The sequence below is a fragment of the Saccopteryx bilineata genome, chromosome 11 (genome assembly GCF_036850765.1).
Source record: "Saccopteryx bilineata isolate mSacBil1 chromosome 11, mSacBil1_pri_phased_curated, whole genome shotgun sequence".
In the NCBI taxonomy this organism is placed as follows: Eukaryota; Metazoa; Chordata; class Mammalia; order Chiroptera; family Emballonuridae; genus Saccopteryx; species Saccopteryx bilineata.
In genome coordinates this window covers 31909578-31932966 of record NC_089500.1, presented here as the reverse complement: position 1 = coordinate 31932966, position 23389 = coordinate 31909578, and the positions used below count along the sequence as shown (strand labels likewise).

Below are 23389 nucleotides of genomic sequence, written 5' to 3'. Positions count from 1 at the left end.
GCTCAGGGTGACTGTCGTGGCAGCAGAGTTAGGGAGAGGAGGGTCACGGGCCTGGATAGGGGATTTGAACCTGACATAAGCAGGTCACAGAATCCACATAGCTGTCCGGGGGCCCCTGTAGAGCACATGGCCAGCCCTGAGGTCCCCATCCCTGCATTCACTGTCACGCTACTTTGGGAAGCTGTTACATGCACCCGTGCCATGCTCCTGGTGGGAGCCATATCGTTTGGCTTTGCCTCACTCACAGCTTCTGCTTCTCAAGAACTCTGCTGGGCTTCAGGAGTGCCCAGCCCTGATCTGACTTTGTGTCAAGAACAGATCTCGCTTGAGGCTGTGCCTTTTTTTAGACTTGTAGATCCCTGGTGACTGAGCCCTGTATGGGTGGGAGGGCCTGCCCTCTGTAAATGGCCCTGGTATCCGTGCCCGTGGGGTCTCAGGTTGACCCTTACATCTTCTCTCAAGGTATTTTTTCCTGATATTATTGATAATGGAATTTTTCCTCATTTCATAGCAAAAATAGCCATAGTTTTTCTCAGGAGACTGAAAACGTTCTTTTTTTATGTGGCTTTGTTTTCTATGGAAAATGGCGCTTACTCTATTTATAAACGGCTGGGGTGACCTTAGAAGCTGAGCGGAACCGCGAGCGCACTGGTTCGTCCGAGCCAGGCTGGGGGGAGATTTATATCTCGCACCCTGCTTCGGTGTGTTCTGGCTTTCCCTGCCTTCCACTGGAGCCTTCCCGAGCCCCCACGTGCGCTTGGCACTGCTTCCCCCTCGCGGCTTCTGGAGGGTCTCAGGACCCCCAAAGCCAGGGAAATGAAGGAGATTTTGCCATAGAAATGGACGTTTGGTACATGTCATGGCTGAAGTAAGAAATCTTTATAGCTGTATTATGGTTGCAATAAAACACCAAAAACACCAACAGTCAGCCCTGTTTATACCAAATTAAAACCTTGCATGTTAGCCCTGGCTCAGTGGTAGAGCGTCGGCCTGGCGTGCGGGGGACCTGGGTTCGATTCCTGGCCGGGCACATAGGAGAAGCGCCCATTTGCTTCTCCACCCCCACCCCCTCCTTCCTCTCTGTCTCTCTCTTCCCCTCCCGCAGCCAAGGCTCCATTGGAGCAAAGATGGCCCAGGCGCTGGGGATGGCTCCTTGGCCTCTGCCTCAGGCGCTAGAGTGGCTCTGGTCGCGGCAGAGCGACGCCCCGGAGGGGCAGAGCATCGCCCCCTGGTGGGCAGAGCGTCGCCCCCGGTGGGCGTGCCGGGTGGATCCCAGTCGGGCGCATGCAGGAGTCTGACTGTCTCTCCCCGTTTCCAGCTTCAGAAAAATACAAAACAAAACAAAACAAAAAAAAACACCTTGTATGTTTCCAGTAGGATCAGTGACCATTTTTTAGCCGATCCTCAGAGAGGGGAGGCGGAGAGAAGATACATAGAGGAAAGACACAAAGGAGAGAAGGGAGGCGATGGGATCTGATGAGAGCAGAGACCACAGGCGGGGGGTAGGGAAAAGGGGAGAGAAACGAAAGGAAACAGCTCTCACCGGACGCACCTGTCTGCTCAGGGGATCGGAGAAGACTCGGAGTCTTCCCTGTTGCAACAGCATCTCGTCGAGTTTTTTTAGAATCATTCTGTAAGGAAAACAACTAAAAAGGGACACACAGGAAAATCCTTATTGCATTTCTAAATACCATGAAGAAATCGTCAAATGAAAAGCCCTCAAGAATGAGTATGTAGGAATTCTGCGTCCGGGCTCCTTCTGTGGCACGTGCAGTGTCCGGGACCCTGGGCGTCTGCCCTCCGGCCCTCTGAGCTGGGACATTGGCGTCTTTCTTGGGGCAGCAGTTCAGGATCAGTGCTGGTGTTTGTCTCCATCTTCCATTTTTCCCAAAGGAAGGTCCATAGTAGTCTCTGGCTCCAGATAATAGAGCCAAGGGTCAACCTCAACCCTGTGGCTATGGTGTTAGGAAGGGGACCATGGGTGATGCCCCACAGCGCAGCTTGTGTTCACGCATTGTGACGTCAGGTGACACTGCAGGGTGTGCTCAGTGTCAGGCTTGTGGCCAGCAGTCAACAATGGCAGCAGCTACTGAGTTTGTTCTCAGAGCAGTTCTAATGGGATCACCTCTTCTTTACAAAACCTACAGGGTGTCCCTGACACGCCCCCCCACCCCATCTGGGTAGCGAGGAAGCTGCGAGCAGAGAGGATGCACCAACCTCAGGCCCTTAGGCTTCGAGAAGGTAGCCTCGGTTCCTTCCTTAAACATATAAATTTGGCAGTATGGCCACAAGAGGTTTTCCCAGTTCAGATGCAGTTAAGAAGTCAGAAAAGCCAGGGGCCCTACAGGCTTTCTTTTGACTAAGAATCAGACTTATCAGAACCCAAATGGTTTACCTCAAGATCCTGTGGTTTTACCTTAAATAGGCACAGAGTTGATCAGGAAACCCAGGTTAGGGAAACCTTGTCATCCTGTCTTCATAATTCTTCATTTTTCCTTCCATGAAAGGCAACAGGCTGGGCTTCTGCAGTTTGCCAGAGGGTCATTATGCAATGCATATTTGCAGATATTTGAGACTCATAGAGGACAAAATGATGTGTTTGCAGCCAATAATTACTTTTTAAAAGAAAGAAAAAAGTGTTTTCAATAAAGTGTTTTATTCTATTTACCAAAGTCCACCTTTAAATTCCACAGTCAGCGGTAACAAGCAGATGCCCACCCCGTGACTTCTCACATGGCATGAAGTTTTTTTCTCTTCCTACATCTGGAAGTCTAATTAATTGGAGTAAGATGCTTCAGCTTATATGGCACAGCCTTTTGTCACTCTAACAAGGCATCTGTCTCTCTGTGTGTCTATGGATTCCCTTCTGTCCCATGGGGGAGGCCCTAGGAACCCCCTAACTTCTTCTTCCCTGTCTGTGGTGCTATCCACCACGGCTCTCTCTGTTCTCTCTAGTATTCTGTCAGCCCCATTGAAACTAACTCCTCCAGCTGTGCCCTAGGTTGCTGATCACAGATCTCTAGATACCCTTTGTACCTGTGTGAGGTTAGCCATGCTTCCCTTATGCCCAGCGCCAGCAGGGCTACTCCACCGGAGCTGAGGGAAGCCCTGGTCACAGCCTGCTTTCAGACACATACCTCCACATACTCTTACACACATCAGAGAGCCATTCTCTCTCTCTCTCTCTCCCTCTCACGTGTGCGCGCGGGCACCCCCCCCCCCCCACACACACACACACTGGGGACACTGCTGACATTTCTTGTTAGGACAGTAAGGTGATGAAGGTGATAAGTAACATATGCTGTACAGATGGAGTGGCAGAGGGGGAGAAATGGACAGGGATAGGAAGCTAAGGGCTAGAGCAGTATCAAACCTGTGAGGTGATGAGGACAGGTCAAGAGTCACATTGGACAGAGGATAATGGAAATATGGAGACCTTTTGAGGAATAGCTTTCTAGGATTGGATATCTGAATATGGAAAAATATGAGCAGGAATCAAAGACGGGGGTCGCAGCTTTGAATCTGAGCAGCTAGGATTCTGATAGGAGGAGAGAAGTTGGAAATTGGAGCTCCTCAGCAGGAAGGCTTCAATGCGCTGGTTCTGAGATGAAGGCAGGGTCCCCAAGGAGAGCTCAGCAGATGCATCCAAGGTGCCAGGTGCTGAGGGAAGTGCTGGCTGGTGAGCCATTGAATCTCGGAGTCACTGGCATGTCACTGCTGTGTAAGGTACTTCGATGACCCACGTGTGGATGAGATCTGAAGTGCTTTTTGAGATACATACTATAAAATCACAAAATCCCAGTCTTGGAGAGGTGACAAAGTCTTGCTGAAGGTGTTGCTGACATTCGCCAGCCAGTCCTGATAATTAATGCCAGCCGCCATTGTTAGACACCGGAATCGGCGGAAAGCCTTCCTTACTGGGACCTGCATCTACCTCTCTGTCGTGAACAAATGCTGCGCACTGCCTTCTGAAGCCACGCACTCGCTTCTCCATGGAAGTTGGGTTTTTAGAGGCAGCTACATTATCCTGTCCAAGCTATAAGCAATGGTTTCCACAGGTAGTTCTTGGGTACGTAATTTGTGATTCCTCATCATACAGGTTACTAACTTTTCTGCCCGTCCTGTACAAAGACTAGCAATGCGGCAGCCTCCTGGGACACCGATACCACATCTTTCCTCCACAGATCCCACCTCTGATTCATTAGGGCTTCTCAGCAGCCGCTCTGGGTGCCGGCTCAAATCAAACTGAGACTCCACTAACCTCCCAGGTTTTTTTCACACGGCCGGGTTTGCCAGTTTCTCCCCATCTGCATCTCTGCGGCTGTTTGTCACCTAAAGGCAGGGCTTTCCCTTTGATTCCAGGCCAGAGTTCCAACCCCAAGATAATTACATGAATTTTTCTTTGGCCATTCATCATATTAATCTGTTAATCTTGGTTTGATTTAACATAAATTTAATAAGCAGAACTTCTGTGTCATTGACCAAAATGTCGGCAGAGGCGAGGTGCATAATAATCCAGTGCAGCCTGCAGGTTGAGACCGATCAGTCCAGGCATGCTCGGATCACCTGGTGCAGTCGGCGAGAAGACACCTAACTTTGTGACCATGCGCTCTCGTTTCTCCATTGAGTTGACAGGCCTTCCTGAAGTCAAGTTATACTGCCTCTGGTGGTAAGTGCAGAGCTTTAGGGTCAAGCCTACCTGTGTGATCCTTTGGGTAGATTATTTTTCATCTTTAAAATGGAGATAATAATCTATAAAGTGTAATCATGATAAGGAAGAATATGTATAACACTGAGCATTGTAACGGCATAGAAGTGCCCAGTGTTGTGAGCTAACAACTCTTTCCACAAGTCCACCAACCTCTTACCTGTTAAAAAAGAAGATGTGCTCAGGGGCCAGGACCAGCTCACCTGGAAACCGGTGGTCCCAGTGTTTTCCTGTCTTTTCTAAGTGCTCATGAGACACTCATCCCCTGATCATCTGGAGCATATTGCCAGAGATCAAGAATGGATCTAGTAAAGTGTGGGATATGATGTTTAGACTTCCTCTTTAATCTTTTTCTGAAAATTGGGGTAGTTAACTCTTTATAGATTTTGGCAACTCTTCTATTCTCTCCGTTGTCTCAAGATTTACTAATTTTGACTTTGAATAGTTTGAGTGCCTACCTTGTAAATTCTTAATAGTGTTATGAAGAATCCTTTTAATTGATGTGTCTAAATGTACAAAATGAAATGAAGTTTCTATCTTGATAAGCATAATTATCTGAACTCCCATTCTCACTATAACAGGTCACATGTTATACTATCATTTAAGTCACATTATTTCCAAGGTCCTTTAATCTCTGTGTCTTCACATTGGGAAACAGATTGTATGTCTTCACTGGAATCATTTTATCATCAATAGAATGCTTAAGGTTTTACATCTGACTTCTGTCCAGGAAAGGAAAGTTTTAGGCTTTAATGTTTTCAGTGACATAAAGAATATGATTTGCGGCCCTGGCCGGTTGGCTCAGTGGTAGAGCGTCGGCCTGGCGTGCAGGAGTCCCAGGTTCGATTCCTGGCCAGGGCACACAGGAGAGGTGCCCATCTGCTTCTCCACCCCTCCCCCTCTCCTTCCTCTCTCTCTTTTCCCCTCCCGCAGCCAAGGCTCCACTGGAGCAAAGTTTGCCCGGGCACTGAGGATGGCTCTGTGGCCTCTGCCTCGGGTGCTAGAATGGCTCTGATTGCAGCAGAGCGACGCCCCAAGATGGGCAGAGCATCACCCTCTGATGGGCATGCTGGGTGGATCCCGGTCAGGCGCATGCGAGAGTCTGTCTGACTGCCTCCCCGTTTCCAGCTTCGGAAAAATAGAAAAAATAAAAAATAAATAAAATTTAAAAAAAGAATATGATTTGCATAGGTAAAACTTTTATTCATTTCTTTTTCCTCATTGTTTTTATTGGGCAGTGTATATTGACATATTATTTAAGTTAACTGATTCTTTGCTCAGCTGTGTACTTAGGAAGCACATTCTTCATGGCTTTTATTGTGCTTTTTATTTCTAGCATTTCCATGGATCTTTCTTATAGTTTGCCTCTGCCAAAACTTCTTATCTGTTCATGTGTGGTGTTCGCCTGTCCAGTAGAGTCTTTAACATATTAACAATTGAATTACGTAGTTCCAACATTGAGTCAAATCTAAGGCTGGTTCTGTTGATTGCTTTGCTTCTTTGACAGCAAAGGTGGGAACTTGGGGGCTTTCTTGCTCTTTTGTACATCTTGGAATTTTTGGTTGAAAGCTTGATGTCATGAAGAGGGAGGTCGATATGGACTGAGGTCAGTGGTATCAGTGTCTACAAATGGGCAGGTCTGTAATTCTGAGATGTTAGAGGGGAGCGGTTGGTTGTCAGTCCGCTCCTGTGTGGATCTGGGTTTGGGTTTGTTGTTGCTGTGTCGTCTTCAGTGCACCACCAGTTGCCTGGCTTCTTAAAGCACTCTCTTGTGCTTAGAGTGAGTGCCGGTTTGCTAGAATGTTTGTCAATGGTTCCTTTCTTACTCTGAGCTTTAGGGAGGGTCTCTCTCTATTCCTCTGCTCCTTTCTTAGTGACAAGCTACTGTCGTTTGGTGCTTGTTCGCCTGGGGATGCTGGCCTGGGCTTGCTCTGTCCTTTCTGGCCCACATTAGTCTTTAGCAGGGTCTTGTGGCCAAGCAGTCTCCACGATCCTGTATTTCCCTTGGTAGCAGAAGACTTTGAAAAAAATCTAGGTTTTCTGCCCCTGCCCCAGGAGTTGTAGTCTTCCCCCCCCCCCCCCCTTCACCACCTGTGCTGCAAGGACAACAAGATTTTCGGCCCCTTCCTGTGGCTCATGGCTTTTGTCTCACAGAGGAGGAGGCTGTGTGTGGTTCTCCGCCTTTCCAGGTGGGCTGGTGGCTGCTCCCTTCCTCCTGGGGGGGTTGTTGCTGCTTTTCTGGTAATCTGTCCACACACAGGCCTGCACTATGGGGAGGTGTTTTTAGGTCTCTAGCTGTCCCCTAGGTCTTCTTCATGAGTGGCATCAAGGTCATTGGAGAGCACTGGCAAGCGGATGCTGAATTTCTCTATGTCTGTAGTTCCTGGGAGTTCCATATTCTTACGGTAGTCCATGCTAAAGTCCAGGCCTTTTTAAAATTTTTCACTTTTTAAAATTTAATTTTATTTATTTTTCTGGTGACAGAGATGGAGACAGAAAGAAGGACAGACAGACAGGAAGGGAGAGAGATGAGAAGCATCAATTCTTTGTTGCAGCACCTTAGTTGATTGCTTTCTCATATGTGCCTTGACCAGGGAGCTACAGCAGACTGAGTGACCCCTTGCTCAAGTCAGCAACCTTGGGCTCAAGCTGATGAGACTTGCTCAAACTAGATGAGCCTGTGCTCAAGTTGGTGACCTCAGGGTCTCAAACCTGGGTCCTCCTCATCTCAGTCTGATGTTCTATCCACTGCTCCACTGCCTGGTCAGACCCTTTTGCAATTTGTTAAAGCTATTATCTGTGTTTTCTCTTACTGCATGGTCTGGAGGCTCTACCTTCCTTCCCTGCTCTGCTTCAGACGGGCCATTTTGGTGTCTCATCTTTTCCTGGTGGAATGCAAGCTGTTGCTCCTTAGAGTTCAGACTGTGGGTTGCCCCGAAACCTCAGGTTTCTAATGGACTCCCCAAAAGTTATGATTTTAATGATTATTTGGCTTTTCTTATTGTTAGGTTTGGAGTTGACATTCTTTGTGGCTTTCTAAGTAGAAGCCAGAGGTCTAATTTTGTTGATTGAAAAACACTATGAATATATTCAATACCATGGATCTACTCAACCAAGGAATTCTACTGCATTTTTGAGTTTAATATTTCCAAATTACTTGAATTAATATGTATATTATTCATATAAATTTAGATTAAAAGTCATTTTTATGGCCTTAGCAGTTGGCTCAGTGGTAGATCATCAGCCCAGTGTGTGGATGTCCTGGGTTCAGTTACCACCAGTCAAGGCACACAGGAAAAGTAACCATCTGCTTCTCTACCCCTCCTCTTCCCCCTTCTCTCTTTCTTCCCCTTCTGCAGCCATGGCTCGATTGGTTCGAGCACATAGGCACAGGTGCTAAGCCTCTGCCTTAGGCACTAAAAATAGCTTGGATGCGAGCATGGCCCCGGATGGGCAGAGCATCAGACCCAGACAAGGGTTGCCAGGTGGATTCTGGTCAGGGGGTATGTGGGAGTCTGTCTCTCTCTCTATCCTCCTCTCACTTGGAAAAGAAGAAAAATAAAAAGTCATTTTCATGATGTAGTTGCGACAACAAGTTGAGGAGAAAACACTGTAATTTATTGGTGTAATATGAAATCAGATATTAAAAAATAGCCTTTTAAAACTTTTACTGATTTTTTTTATGATTATAAGAGTAATGTACTCTCTTGTATAAATCTTTAAAACTACAAAAAAGTGAAGTAAAAATCATCTGAAGTGCTACCTTGGTATAAAGATTTTTAACTTTGGACATTTCTTTTCAGTTTTTCTTTAAATTTTTCTTATATAGTGAACTAAAAATATATATCAGGCATTTTTATGTTTTATTACAATATTTTAGAAACATAATATTTAATGCCTACAAAATTTTTTAATTCTATGGGTTTTAATGGCATAGCCTATAATATTTGTGTTAGAGGCATTGTGGATACAAAGAGCCAGCTTCTGCTTTAGGACTATTGATTGCTATTCTACCGAATATTGGGCTATTACACTCAGAAAGCTAATTCTCACTTATTTGATTTCATGGTTGTCCATCTCCCCCACTCCCATTTGAGGATAATCTCAGTGGAAGAAAAACTAGGGTGGGGAGAGTTTTGCCAGTCATTGTTTCAGGAAGATGTCAAAGAGACCAGAGGTTCGGGCCAGAGTTTATAGGGACTAACATATTGAGGGGACCCCATGGTCCAGGATGGGTCTCCAGCCACAGGGCTGGGACAATAGTTTCTCTAATCCACTCAGGGAGCCGGTTGGTGGTTCCTTGATCCTTAAGAGGCTCGTTGATAAACCAGAATGGCGCTAAAGGCTAGGTCTCCCTTTGCCAGGCTGCTGGCCGCCACCCCCATGCCTCTCCCCCCTGCCTGTGCTCACCTGCCCGTGCTCACCTGCCTGTGCTCACCTGCCTGTGCTCATCTGCCCTCCCTCCTCCATCTATCTGACGAGATGTGAGCTGGCTGCTCGACTCTTGCTAACAGCACATTCACCATACCTGATGCTCAGTTGTCCACTGTCATGTTTCCAGGGCTGGTTATTTATTTAAGAAAGTTCCTTTACTTTTATGATTGCTTGGTAAAGAATATTTGTCATATTTTCCCAAGGCTTATTAAGTTTTTTGGACAAGAGCTAAAGATGGGTTCCTTGTAGTAGAGAAGAAAGAATCAATTTGCCCATGTTTTCCTTTGACTTCCTCCAGAAATTAGCTGTGTGACAAGTTATATAGAACATGAGGTTTTGCATCCGGAAATAGGGATGTCACTAACTGGAAGAGTACCCAGCCTTGATGGTTTTCCCTCCTTCACGATATTCCATAGGGCAGTATTTCAGTGCAGTTCCTGGTATCCCTTAGTTAACAGTAACAGGATGGATTTATGGTACCTATGGGCCTATGTTACCTCATGCTTCATAATTACAATGAATAGCTTCGGGGAAAGTTAGCGAAGTGGATGTTTTCTGGTCTTGTCCACTTTTAGTCATTGTGCTTTAAAGAAACTCCCAGCTAAGCCCCAAGAATTTTATCTCAACAGAAAAAAGAAATGTTCATTTGTAGCACTATTTATTATTTTGACATGTTTTAATTATTTTTAAATAGTTTGCTGTATTCTGTAAGATTTCCTACCCAAGAGGTTCCCAGCCTTGCACTTGGCCTGCTACATTAATCACAAAGCTGGCTCTCTTTGTCCATTTCATCGGGTCATTAGCAAGTCCACCCCCAGACCCTGTGGCCATAGCACACAGACTTGGTGCTGGTGACTCCTGTCCTGGCAGATGTGCCAATCCTGGTGTCTGTATCCCTCCTTCAGGAACACCTGAAAGCCAAGGCCCAGAGTTCTGTGCCAGGTAACACATTGGGGCCTATACTGTACTTTATTTCCAATAAGACCTACCTCATTTTGCTGACAGTGCCTTTGAAGGGGGGGGGAGCTATTTGAGTCTGAGGTGTCTATTAGACTGTTGGCTGACCAGTTACAAAGACTTGACAGCCTAATCTGAGTTTGTTGCACAGGAATTCTGGACTTAAGTGTATGTTATTGGAATAAAGTGTTTAATTGAGAACTTCTGAAAGGTAAGTATCTTGAGATACTTGAATTTTTCTGTTGTTGTTAACATACTCAGATAATCTTAGTTCTTTCTGGTAAATGTGTAAACAGTGGCAAAGCTTTGCAGATCAAGTTATCTCACCAATTTTGAATTCAGTTTTAATAACCAGCATCCACTTCTATAACATGTATTTATGCTTTTCTTGTGGAGAACGAAACAAATAGAATGAAACATGTTTTTCTAATCCCCTTTGTAATTTAAATCCTGAGGTTTGGAAATTGTTTTCTTTTTACGGTTGTTGAATTTTTAGAAGAGGAGTAGAAATTTGGAAATTTTTTGGGAATACTTTTATTTCTACTTAATAAGCAGCATATTTGACCTGCTAAGTATAGTTCTTGGGTTTCTCTAAGTACAATAAAACATGCAGGGAGCTCCAGTTTGCTTTTAAGTGCAAAATTATTGAGGAAAATTGCCTTTTATTCCTTTTCCATACATCTGGTGGTTACATTTTATCTAAAACCTAGACAGTGGGTTCTGTGCAGGCTGAGTCCATACCTCCCCTGTGGGTTGACCCAGAAAATGAAAACAAAAACAACAACAAACAGCAGAGCACCGTGTGGGTACCATCGAGCCACCCTCCAGTCCAGCCTCCTGGCCGGAGGGGGATGTTGGAGCCCTGAGTCATTATGCAATCTGGAGGCTTAGTCCCCGACTCAGGCCTGACAAGTGGTACATCGCTGGGTTAGAGGCGTTTCTGTTCCTCTGAGGACGCGTGGCCTCTGTTTTGTGTCTAGGAAGAACAGAGAGTTGAGAGCTGCAGTAGAAAGAGGAGCTCGACCCAGGCGCCCCTAAAATGTGCTAAATGTGTCTGAGAAGCACAGCAGGTGACACCTGGAGGTCTTCCCCTCGTACCAAGGGCTTTTCTCTGGTTCCTGCTATGCACTTTCAGTTCGCTGTGCATTTTATTAAAACAATATCAAACATACTTGATTAAAATGGAGTGTTGAAATAGAATACTAGCATTCCTAGAAGGTAATTCCATGAAACGTAGGTAACATGTGGCCCAGAGGCTGAACATAGAGCCTCAGTGTGATTCCTCCAGCCCTGGGGAAGTGGGATCATTGGTGTTAGCAGGAACCCAAACGATGTCACACAGCTTTTCAGCTCCAGGGAAACCCAGAAGGGTGGCCGGATCAGCTCTGAGCCTGAATGGCCGACTTTCCCCCTCACTGAAGGGGCTGTCCCCTGGGAAGGGCTTCTGTCCTCAAAGACCTGGCTCTGGGGGCCCCTCATATGGGTAGCACTCTCAGTTGTGTGTTGTGGAGGTGTTCTGGGTCCTCTCTTGGCAGTGGGATGACCACCTCCTTGAAGGCAGGGCCATTGCTTTCTTACTCCCTTAAACCCTCTTTGGGGGCTGGGAATCTGGAAGGTGCTGAAAATGTTGAAAGGAGAAGCAGAGCATCTTGGGATTGGGAGAGACCTTATGGGGCAGCCAGTCCACCTCCATCCAGGTTCTGAATTCCCTCAGCAACAACCTCAGCAAGTGGCCACGCAGAGCCTCCGGATGTAGGAATTCATGCTCTCTGCATCCGCCCGTTTGCCTTGAGCGCCTGCTTCTGAGGCTGACTCCTTGTTGCCTGGCACCCCTGCCTCTCATGGGCGATTGGTTGCTTTATCTTCCCAAGAAGTCGATCTTCCATAGAAATGAGAATCAATTATGATTGATTTTCCCTCGGCGCTAGACAGATGTGCAAGTGTTTGAGCTTATATGTCATTTCATAGGACTCTTCACTAGAACATGGCAGAGCACCAGGCAGAGCTGAAAGTCAGACAGTTCAGATTGGAGTGACACGGCCACATCCCTTTGGAAAGCCTTCCGCATCTGAGCCATGCAGTGGTGTGTGCGCCGGCAACTGGTAGCTCGCTCCCAACCTTCTCGCTCGTGGGCCTGCCTTACCTGATCTGTCACTGGTCTTTGCTTTGCCCCTTTCAGCAGATGTGGGCTTAGAGTCTCAGTAACCATTATTGTTAGAATGTCTAAGATAAACACAAGTGGCACCTAGTGTGGATATTTAAGAACTTTGAGATTAGCCGTGTGTTTGGACTTGGAGGAATGGGTGTGTGGCCTCCATTGTGGCTGTTTTAAGGATTGGGTGGCCCTGGTCAGTTGGCTCAGCAGTAGAGCATCAGTCCAGCGTGTGGAAGTCCTGGGTTCAATTTCCAGTCAGGGCACACAGGAGAAGCGACATCTGCTTCTCTACTTCTTTCTTCCCCTTCTCTCTCTCTCTCTCTCTCTCTCTCTCTCTCTCTCTCTTTCTCCCTCCCTCTCTCTCTCCCTCTCCCACAGCCATGGCTCAAATGGTTTGAGCAAGTTAGCCCTGGGCACTAAGGATGGCTTGATGGCCTCACCTCAGGAACTAAAATAGCTCAGTTGCTGAGCAACAGAGCAGTAGCCCCAGATGGGCAGAGCATCGCCCGTTAAGGGGTTTGACAGGTAGATCCCGGTCAGGGGCACATGTGGGAGTCTGTCTCTGCCTCCCTGCCTCTCACTTAATAAAGAAAAAAGTACCAAAAAGAACCAAGGCTTTGAAGGGTTTGACTGTATTCTACATACTTGAGGGCATCAAATTAAGTGCTTTCTGGATAAATGAGGGATTGATACAGAGATCTTTCAAAGTAATATACTTTTATTACTTTCAAGTGTATGCAGAAATGCTAATAAGGTATTTCAGAAGAGTCCTGCTAGGTTATTTTGATGATTAGTTAGGACATGCTTGCAATTACTGCCATGCATTTCCATGAAGTTAATGTTGCTTTCTGTTTTTCTAAGGTAGTTTAACTACCTAATATATTTATTATTAATTTTAAATAGTAAATTTTCCAAACACATATAAACTTAGATTCAACTGAAGCCAAATTCATAGAAACCTGAAATCATAAATCAGAAGAGTTTGGGGGCTCTCTCTATCTTTTTAATTACAGTGCCAAAGACACTCCAAACAGAGTCTTTACAGCAAAGAAGATGACATGAATAGGCATGTTGAGACCAATAGCAAAAGATTTGCTAGGAAACAATGGTTTTCTTAATTAGAGAGCCTAGTGACAGAGAGTGGCTAAGGGGTTCTGGGTCCTGGGACCATGTCCGCCAAGGCCCCATGACCACAGAGGTGCTCAACAGCAACCTTGAGGAGATGGGCATGAGGACCCTGCTGAGAGCTGCTAAGGGGGAGGGGGCTGGGCAGCAGCCGGGTTCTTTCCCAGGAAGGCACCAGAAGGCTCAAACCACATAATGACATTCCGCCCACTAAGGAAGTCTCCAAGCCCGGACTTGCTGGGTGTTTTATTTACTTGAAGAAATTTCTTCATCTCTAAATGTGCAAAGATAGTACTGCTCATTATGCCATGCCTTTCCCTGTTACCCCCAACCTTGTAGTCGGTGAGAAAAACACTCTGGCCTTTAGTTTATTCCTTCTCAGGGAACAGAGGACCAAATGTGGGACCCAAGTTATGAAGGTGAAACGCCCTAAAGAGCTGAAAGCCTTCCAAAGAAGTCAATCCCTGGTGTGGTGGGGATGGAACCATGAGAACAGAGTCCAAGGCCCTGCTTGTCCCCGGAACAATTGTGCAGGAGCCTCGGCTTCGCTGAGGACCGTGATGGGGTGAGGACGTGCAAGCTGAGCCGAGGCGACTCGCTCCACACAGTGTAAGGGGCTGGATTTGAACAAGGGGCCTCCGTGAGAGGGGCGTGCCCGCCTGTCTCTCCTGTGCAGTTCTGACTGAGCAACTCCTTGGGGACAGATGCTGTTTCCAGTGTCTCAGTTAAAAAACATGTGGGCCACTGGGGCTTAGGTTCTAGTCAGGAGCAACAAAGAAGTATTAGGTGAACAGATGTGTATGTAGCAATTTCAGGTAATAATAACAGATGTGAAGAAAATAGGGTAATGTGACAGTGACCAAGGGGCTCCTTCAGATGAAGTCGTCAGGAAGACATTTCCCACGAGGGGACATTTCTCAGACCTGAGGGATAGGAAAAGACCACTCCTATAGGAACTGGTTAAGGAACAGCCAATGAGACTGACTGAATCATGAGTGAGCTTCAGTCTGTTAGAAACACAGTCATGTGACTAAAGAAAGGTCGATGACAGAAGGGAGGGTGACAGGAGAGGAGATCGTTGACCGGCACAGCACAGAGGTCTGGACATAAACCCTGCAGGAGTAGACTGTGTCCTGAGTGTGAGGTACAGCCCGGGAGGGCGAGAGTGCAGGGTCACTCCGGCTGCCGTTTGGTGGCTGGCTGTCAGGGGGACAAGGGTGGAGGTGCCTAGGAGGCTCTCTCAGTGGTCCAGGATGGGAGACGAAGAGGCGGATGTAGTCAGGACAGTTTTTGAAGTGAGTTCTGTCACAACTGGTAGATAGCTTTGTTGTGAGAATGGGGTGAGAGTTCAGGGTGACTCCCACTTGCCGCGCAGTGGATGGCGGGTCCTTGGACTGGGATGAAGACTGTGCAAGGAGCAGGTTGGAGTGGTTGGTGAGATGGGGCGAGCGTGAGTGAAAATGAAGAGTTCTCCATGGATCACATTGAGTCTGACATGCCTGTTAGCACCTGAGTACAGATGTCAGGGATCAGCTGAGTGTGCAACCACCCAGCCCGGGAGTGTGGTTGGGCCTGGCAAATAACACCTAGCATTGATTTACAGATGGGATTTAAATCTAAGACACTGGGTGAGCTCACCTGGAGTCAGTGTGTGGACAGAGAAGGAAAGGGCACTGGAGTGGACTCGGAGGCTTTTCCACACCCAGAGGCTGAGGGCCTTAGACAAAGCCAGAGAAGGGGCGGCCGTTCAGGGAGGCGCCTGTGCTCAGCCGTGGGAGCGGGTGCTGTTTCTAGAGAGGGCGATGAGTTGAACTAAAGTGAGCACAGGGCAGTAACCATTGGATTTGACTGCATGGAGGCCATTGGCACCCTAAATAGGAATAAATTAATTTGCTTGGTGGTGATCAAAGCCCGGTCAGATTGGGTTGAGCTGTCAATGTGAAGGGAAGAAGTTGAGCAAAGAGTGTGACAACTCTTTTGAGAAGCTTTCCTGTAAAGGGGATCTGGGAACCCCAGGGCGGGCTGGAGAGAGACATGGAGCCAGTAGAAGATGACAGGTGGTCTAGCAGGGAAGTGTGACGGGGTGAAGAGGGCACGGGAGCAGAGGTGTTCGCACAACACGACTTGGGATGAGCGGTGCTTTTCCGCGGCTGCCCGAGAGCATGCACCATGCTCAGAGTTCCCGGTAATGTTTACTGGGTCCCTAATATTTTGATGTAAGAAGATGCTTCCAGGAGGTCCTGGGTCTTCCTTGGGCTGCAACTGGAGAACCTGCAGCCAATTCTCCACAATCTCCCAGCGAGGGAGGTTTGCAAGGCCCAAAATGGCCTTCTTTGTTCAGTTTTAAGACTGGAACCTGGTTCAGATTCCTCTTCACCTGAGCTAGCTGTTGTGACCTAGGACAAGTCATTTAACCTGCTGTCCCTGTGTCCTCACCAGAAAAAAGTTAGAATTGTGATCATTCCTACTTTACAATGTTCTAGTCTAGAAAAAACAAAGTACACTATTCCCCCCTTGTCTGTGGTTTTGCTTTCTGTGGTTTTAGTTACTCATGATCAACCACGATCTGAAAATATTAAATGGAAAATTCTAGAAATAAACAGTTCATAATTCCTACATTGCTTGCTGGTCTGAAGAGTGTGATGGAATCTTGTACCATCCTACAACATCCCCCCCAGGACATGACTCATCCCTTCGTCCACAATATCCACACTTACAGGCTCCCTGTCCGGGAGTCACTTAGCAAACATCTTGGTTATCAGAACGACTGTTGCCGCATCACAGTGCTTGTGTTCAAGTTACCCCAATGGTAGCCTAACACTACGTCCTGCTGCCTGCATGGTTCACCTTCCTCCATCTCGCCACACAAGCCTGTATCCTCTTCCATCATCACAAATGGAAGAGTGAGCGCAGAACAGTGAACGAGACCACATTCATGTTAACTTTATTACCGCATATTGCTACAGTTGTCCTTTTTATCATGTTCTTATTATTCATCTCTGACTGTGCCTAATTATAAATTAAACTGTACTGTAGATGTGTATGTATAAGGGAAACATAGTATAAAAGGTTCAGTACCACCTGTGGTTTCAGACATCCAGTGGGGGTCTTGGACATATCCCCATAGATAAGGAGCAGCTACTTGAGGTATTGAGAGACCGCTGGGTGTGAGCTCTGGGACCAAAGGCCTTGGGTTCAGATTCTGGTGCTATTTTAGGGGTGTGTTCTTGGGCAGGATACTCTTGTCCCTCAGTTTTCTGATCTGTGCAATGGGATAATTCTAATACCTGCCTTCTGAGGCACCAATGAAGAAACCCGTGTAATTGTTGAAAAGAGCACCAGGCCGGAGCAGGCCCTGGGTGCAGCTGCCATTGGGAGACGGTGCCTTGGGTGTCCACGGCTGTGCCTGCCCCCTCCTGATGGTTTGTTTTCTGCGCAGTTCCGCCTGGTGGTGAAGACGGCCCTGAAGCTGCTGCTCGTCTTTGTGGAGTACTCGGAGTCAAACGCTCCTCTGCTGATCCAGGCGGTCTCTGCTGTCGACACAAAGAGAGGTGCGTGGTCCTGTCCCCTTGGTCAGACAACCCTGTGCTCTCTCTCCAAGCCCCTGTGTCCCTCTGCTCTGCTGCACTGTTTCCACTGCTGTCTCTGCTGGGTGTGCACCCTGCTTGACGATAGGCTTCCCAGCTCCTCTTGGGGTCCCGGCACCCAAGCTGGCTGGCCTGCACTGCACCCTTGGTGAAGAGCCAGCTTGGGATCTGGCTTAGTGTGTCACATGCTTTGGCCCCTATAATACTGCGAAGCCTGAAGTGAAGATGTTGGGTTTTTTCGTTTGGTTTTGTTCCCCAGTAAGATATTATTATTGTTATCATCATCATCATCTCCACAAAAACTCAAAGAACAAAGCTTGATAACATTTATTTTCTTTTTATGATTATAGTAATGCTATAGTAATTCTCTGTAGAGAGTTTGGAAAAAAAAACCAGTATAAAATAGGCAATAGCAAAATCACTCTAATCTCCCCAGACAGAAATTGTTATCATGGTGATGCATTTCCTTATGGTTTTGTGTATGCACAAGTCAGCCAAAATACAACTGTCAAAAAGAAACAAGGGGCCTAAAGAGCCCTCTTTGGTTCAAATCTTCTGTGTCTGTGACTCAGTGTTGCTCAGAGGCCCACCTCCCAGTGCTAAATTCAAAGGTGAAAGAAAGTAGGTCACTGGTTACTTTGAAAATTGGAATATAAGTTAATGAAAACCATTTAGAACCGAAAATCGGGCTCCCATGCTTTTCCCGTGGTTGCACAGACAGATGTTAGCTCCCCACCTGGTGGATCACAGGCCACAGGCAACTCTGGGCCTCTGTGTGGATGTGTGTGCCAGAGACAAACCCTAGTGCGTGGCCAGGGCCTGTGACTCTGGAAAATGGGCTCCAGACAGGGCATGTCTGTGTGTTCTTCCTACCATAGCGTGTTGCCATCTGGTACAAGATTTGAAATTCCCTATGGCTAAGAGTAGATCTTGGGGCCAGCTGAGAATCCTAATGAAGACTGTCAATGGCTCAGAAACCAAAGTTGGTGTTTCCAAGATCAGCAAATGAGATTTAGGGCCAAATGGAGTGTTTGGAAGGTTAGCGAGGCAGATCCCTTCATCCATGCCTAGAGGAGTCATGCTCTATCCCCAGCTCTGGGGGTTGCTTTAGGATGAAGAATGGGCTCTTCATTTTCCTGTCCTAAATTTCAGGTAACCCATGAGCCCTTGTCATGGGGGCCGTGTTAAAAGGGCCAGTCTTCTCATGGCCTTGGAGTTGTTCTTTGACTTTGTTCAGTTGGTAACTCAGTTTCCTTTTTTGGGCTTCATATTTTGTAAAGGGTATATTGTGGGGTAGGAGAGTGATCCTGAGATGAACCCAAAGCATGGCCCCCTATTCAATACTCCATCGACTGGCCCAGACAGGGGCTCTGTGCTGTGCTCAGTCTCTCCTCCACGACAGCATGATGACCGTTTCCCAATTTGTAAAAAAAAAAAAAAAAATTTAAGAAGCAAATGGTTTGTTTACTTAACTTTATTATTATTTTTTTTTTGCCTATAAATTTTCTTAAGTTTTGCACAACTACTGTTATCTCTCTGTTACTAAGCACTCGCAGCTGGGAAAAAAGGAATATAACTCATGGAAAATATTACGACATAGCTTATCACATGTGATTCAATAGCATGTTTCTCTATAGGCAGATGTGGCCTTGGCCGTAATTTTATAATGCATGCATATAGCATCATAGTATTTTACTGCTGGTAAAAGTGCTCCTGACCCCTATGATGGAATTAAACATAAATATACCATAGTGCTTGCAGAGAGCAACATGATTTCCAGGTGTGTTTCCACCAGCAGGTTTAGAAGGAGCTCTTCACTTCCTTCTCAGCTGGGTGAGAGTAGACAAAAGTGCCAGAAGTGGCCAAGGGCCACTCGAGCATGTCCTTTGTGTAAGCCATAAATTTTACTACTCATGTGGCTTTGAACATGTTCCTCTGGGGAGATAGGGTGGAGAATGGGTATGCTCAAGTATAGACTGTTGTGTTTTAATAGAAAGGAATTTTTTAGGATGATGGAACTGTCTGATTTAAAGAATTAACAAAGAAAAACAACAAAAAGCTATGAGTCCTCAAAAATTACTTCCATCAACAGCAAATGAGGTTGTCCCAGAATAAATTCTCCTGGTTGCTTCATAAACATCACAGAAGGGTTTATTCCATGAGCCTGGGCAGTTTACCCTCTGGCCAACAGTGGGCCAGTTGCAGAGAGAGCCAGTAGAAACGCTGCAGATCTAAGTCCATCGTGGGGACTAATATATATTTACAAGTTAATAAAAATTAAAAATGCCCTGTTTGCTCTAGCAAGCGGCACTTTTGCTCAGAGACTGGACTGAAGAGGTGGGTTCGAGGAAGTCTTGGGGTATGACACAGGGGCTGTGCTGTACTTGTTCTTCCAAAACAAAATGATGGCCATCTTTCCCCGATTTGTGTGTGTGTGTGTGTGTGTGTGTGTGTGTGTCAGACACATCTTCTGCTCAGACTGCTGAGTCATCTTCTCCTTGGCTTGGAACTCCATGTTTCTTTGTCCTTCTAGGGCACAGGGCCTGGCAGGAAGATAGAACAGCAGTGAGAGCTCACGGAGGCCCCCGAGAGGGCTCTGCCTTGTCCTTCCGCAGCAACACAGGCCCCTTTCCTTGAGAGCTCCTCGTGGTGACTGACACGAAGCTGTTTGCGATCTGCCGCCCTGGGAAGGATGCCCTTCTCCCTGACTGTATGGGTCTGCCCCTCAGACAGAGGGTGGGGCGAGTGACCAGACTGGGTGATCTATTTCAGTCCTAAATTGTGAGTCAGCACGAATTTGGTTCAGCACTGCTTTTGAAGACGTTCCATTTTTCATGGGAATGTGAGATGATGAGATATGACATAATTTTGAAACATGTGGACCACACATGATTAACAGGGGAGGGCATCCAGCCACCCTTTCAAGTCCTCTTGTCTCTGGCGTCCACTCGGGGACGCATTGATCTGTGAAGAATGCACAAAGCATGGTAGAAGTTAGGGGTTGACAGAACTTAAGTCCATTCCCATTATTATTTATAGCTGAAGTGTGGATGCTGAGTGTCTTGATCAATCGTGCCGAAAGACATGGCACTCCGTGTCTTCACACTGTGAAGACCTCCTGTTCGAGTATTAGACCAACTCATGTACAAGGCATCATGCTGATGATCTTGTTTCCTTTGGGGTTTAATACAGAGACCTAGTTAGAAAGTAAAAGGGGGAAAGTATTGAGCAACTTATTCCGTGCTTATTTATTCTGGGTTAAGGGAGAGGCGTTGTGGTTTGGTAGGGAGCGAGTTCTGGCCTAGGAGCCTGTGCTCCCAGGGTGTTTCCACCTCTAACCGCGATTACAATTCCAGCTACAAATATTGTAGTGCCTACCATGGAACAGACACCATGCAAAGAATTTTTCATATAAAACTCACTTACTTGACAAATATTTAAATACCAACCGTGTGCTTGAAACATCAGAGGAAAAAGAGGCTTTCACAGAGCCTACACTCACTCCAGTGCTTGGGGGTGGAGTTGGAGAGACGGGATGGTGAGTGAGTAAATCAGTTATTGTCTTCTACTGATGAGTTTTGTCAGTGTGAAGGCAAAAAACCTTTATCTCAATGATACCTGAGAGCAATCCTATGAGCTCAATGCCATCACTCCAGGTTAGATGCATTTCCTGAGCCACCGTTCATCCCACCACTCTGGGGCTCAGTTTCTTTCTTTGTTGTGTGAAGGAGTAAGATGATATATATGGTTTATGATTCTAAAACAGTTGAATGTTTTCATTATAAAGAATAAGATGGTACCCAAGTGTGTTTGTCTATATGTGAGAGGGAGAATGTAATCTGCCTACTTCCCTCTCTACAAGATGCTCACCTTTGCTCGTTGGCCTTTTCTTTGCCAGGCTCTGCTGGCATCTTTGGTTCCAAAGATTGCAATCAGGAGGCAGCTCTTTTCACCAGCACCAGTGAGAGTTCTTAGCTTCAATGCTTGCTCTCCTGCACAATCTTCCTTTTAACCACGTGTGGGTAACCAACTAAAATATGTGTTTTCTGCTGAGGCTGGGTGCCGAGTATGAATAATAGAAGTTGCTCTTCTTATAAACACAAGCATAGGCACTTAGAGCGTTTGGACTGCACCTGGACAGTGAGACCCAAGACCTACAAATGACACTGATTGATTGTCCTGAGGGCAGAAATGGTTACCTTGCGGGGGGTTGAAGAACAGGTGAGGACTTCAACATCATTGGATGATAAATATCGGAAGGAAGACAATTCAGCAGTTAACAGGAGAAAGATCATGCTTTTGTGTTCAGAGCTAGAAAGGGTCATAGAAGCCTGCCTCATTCTGACCAGCTGGGCAACTCGGCTGAAGGAAAGGCTCTCTGTGTACTCGCTGGGAGAGCCAACAGATGGCTACCTCAAACTACATCGACATCTTTCCCATTGTATAGGTGCCGTACCTTTTTAAAATTCTGCTATCTTTTCTCCTTTTCTTCCTGTGCACATTTTCCTTCTGGTGATTTTAAAACTGCTCCAGCTTAGCCCACCCCATGCCCTCCCAGAGACCTCCCTTCACATCTCAGCAGACGCGTCAGCTCTGACACAACACATCCGAGAACCAGCATTGAGAAGCCACTGGTTTTAGGTTAGTTCAGCATTTACGTTTATTAGCAAAAAACCAGCAATAAATACCCTTTGTGATCTTTACAGAGAAAACAGGAAAGAGCTTCATGCTCCATACAACCACACTAAAGGCATGGCAACACTTCACTTCAAATATCAGTCTCAGGCACAGGAAGTGTGGCAGGGTGTCCTGTACCCTTTGCGACCTTGGCAGTGCTGATGTGAAGAGTCTCCCTACTTTCTCCTGGAGCCAGGGGTTAACGACCTATGAGCCTGCACCTGCAGAGCCCCAGTTAGGAACCACTGTGCACCAAGCCCTCCACCACCGTCTGCACAGCAGGAGACCTCCTCCCCGAGTGACAGGCTTCAATAAGTGCTTTTGCCTTTCAAGTGCTTTCACTCTGTGCTGTCATGTGTTCTGATGCTGAGGCCTAATTGCTCCATTAGATGATAAAACTCTTGAGGACAGCCTTCCACTAGACCCAGTTCCTTGTACCTGGTTTATGCTTAAACAGTGTTTCTGCCTTGGTTAAATAGAGCTAATATACTTCAGTTCTTAAACTGTTTGCCAGACGGGTGTCTCACCGTTAGTTCTTCGAGCCCACTGCTAGTGTGGCTGCCGAGTCCTCCCACATCCCTCTCCTTGCAGGAGTGCAGAGCATAGCATGCTGGTGCACAGAGAGCCCGGCAAGCGCACAGCTTAAAGAGCTGAGCAGAAAACGTTCTTTTAAAAGTTACATAATTAAGATAAAAGGAACTTTCAAGCAAATTTATAGGCCTCCTGACACTGAAGAACATACATTTTCAAGGGGACAAGAATAATGTAGTATGTTCTCACCTAATTAGAACATGTGTCACGCTTTGATATTTGGTGACTGAGATACGGCAATCGTTGGGTGAAGAGTCTATAGATAAACTCTGATACGAGTTAGATAAGGAATGTTGAATTCCTATTCCTAATGATTTTTGCTTTACTCATAGGAGTCATACCCTGGTCAAATATCATGGAAATCCTGGAGGAAAAAGATGGGGTCGACACGGAGCTGCTAGTGTATGCGATGACATTATTGAACAAGGTCAGTCACTGTTTTCTGTGGCTTGTTTTGTTTCCCCCGAAATTTAGGTTGACATCCTAATCCCTGGTATCTGTGAATGTGACCTTACTGGAGACTGTAGGGTCTTTGCAAATGTAAACAAGGTAAGGTAAGGTCATTAGGGTGGGCCTTAATCCAGGATGGCTGGTGTCTTTATGAGAACAGGAAGAGAGACACACACAGAGAGCAGTCGATGTAGAGACATGTACACAAGGGAGGCAGCCGTGTGAACACAGAAGCAGAGACTGTTGTCTTATAGACTGCATTTATAAGTCAGGTGATGCCCAAAAAAGTCAGGGATTTCTAGCAACTGGTCTAGAATGAGGCAAGGAAGTCCCTTCCTCTAGGGCCTTCAGAGAGAACGTGACCCTGCTGACACCTGGGTATCAGGCTTTTAGTCTCTCAAGCTATTAAGAGGATACATTTCTATTGTTCTAAGCCACCCCATTGCTAGTACAGGCAGTCCCTGGGTTAAAAATGGGGTAGGTTCTGTAGGTTTGAAATGTTTATTTATATGCACAGAAAGGTAAAAATAACTACTATGTTAAGACAAGCATCTAAGTCAGGGGTCCCCAAACTACGGCCCGCGGGCCACATGCGGCCCCCTGAGGCCATTTATCCGGCCCCCGCTGCACTTCCGGAAGGGGCACCTCTTTCATTGGTGGTCAGTGAGAGGAGCATAGTTCCCATTGAAATACTGGTCAGTTTGT

The 23389-nt window shown here is 46.5% G+C and overlaps 1 protein-coding gene across 5 annotated transcripts in view; it reads left to right on the top strand.

Annotated features, from left to right (window-relative positions):
* Nucleotides 1-23389, top strand: part of FHOD3 (formin homology 2 domain containing 3) — a 482415-nt gene that overhangs the window by 293754 nt on the left and 165272 nt on the right. For all 5 annotated transcript variants that reach the window (XM_066246735.1, XM_066246736.1, XM_066246734.1 and 2 more), the window contains exons 7-8: nt 16819-16930; nt 22567-22661. In XM_066246735.1, coding sequence (XP_066102832.1) covers nt 16819-16930; nt 22567-22661 — 207 coding nt within the window. The remainder of the gene's footprint in view (nt 1-16818; nt 16931-22566; nt 22662-23389) is intronic.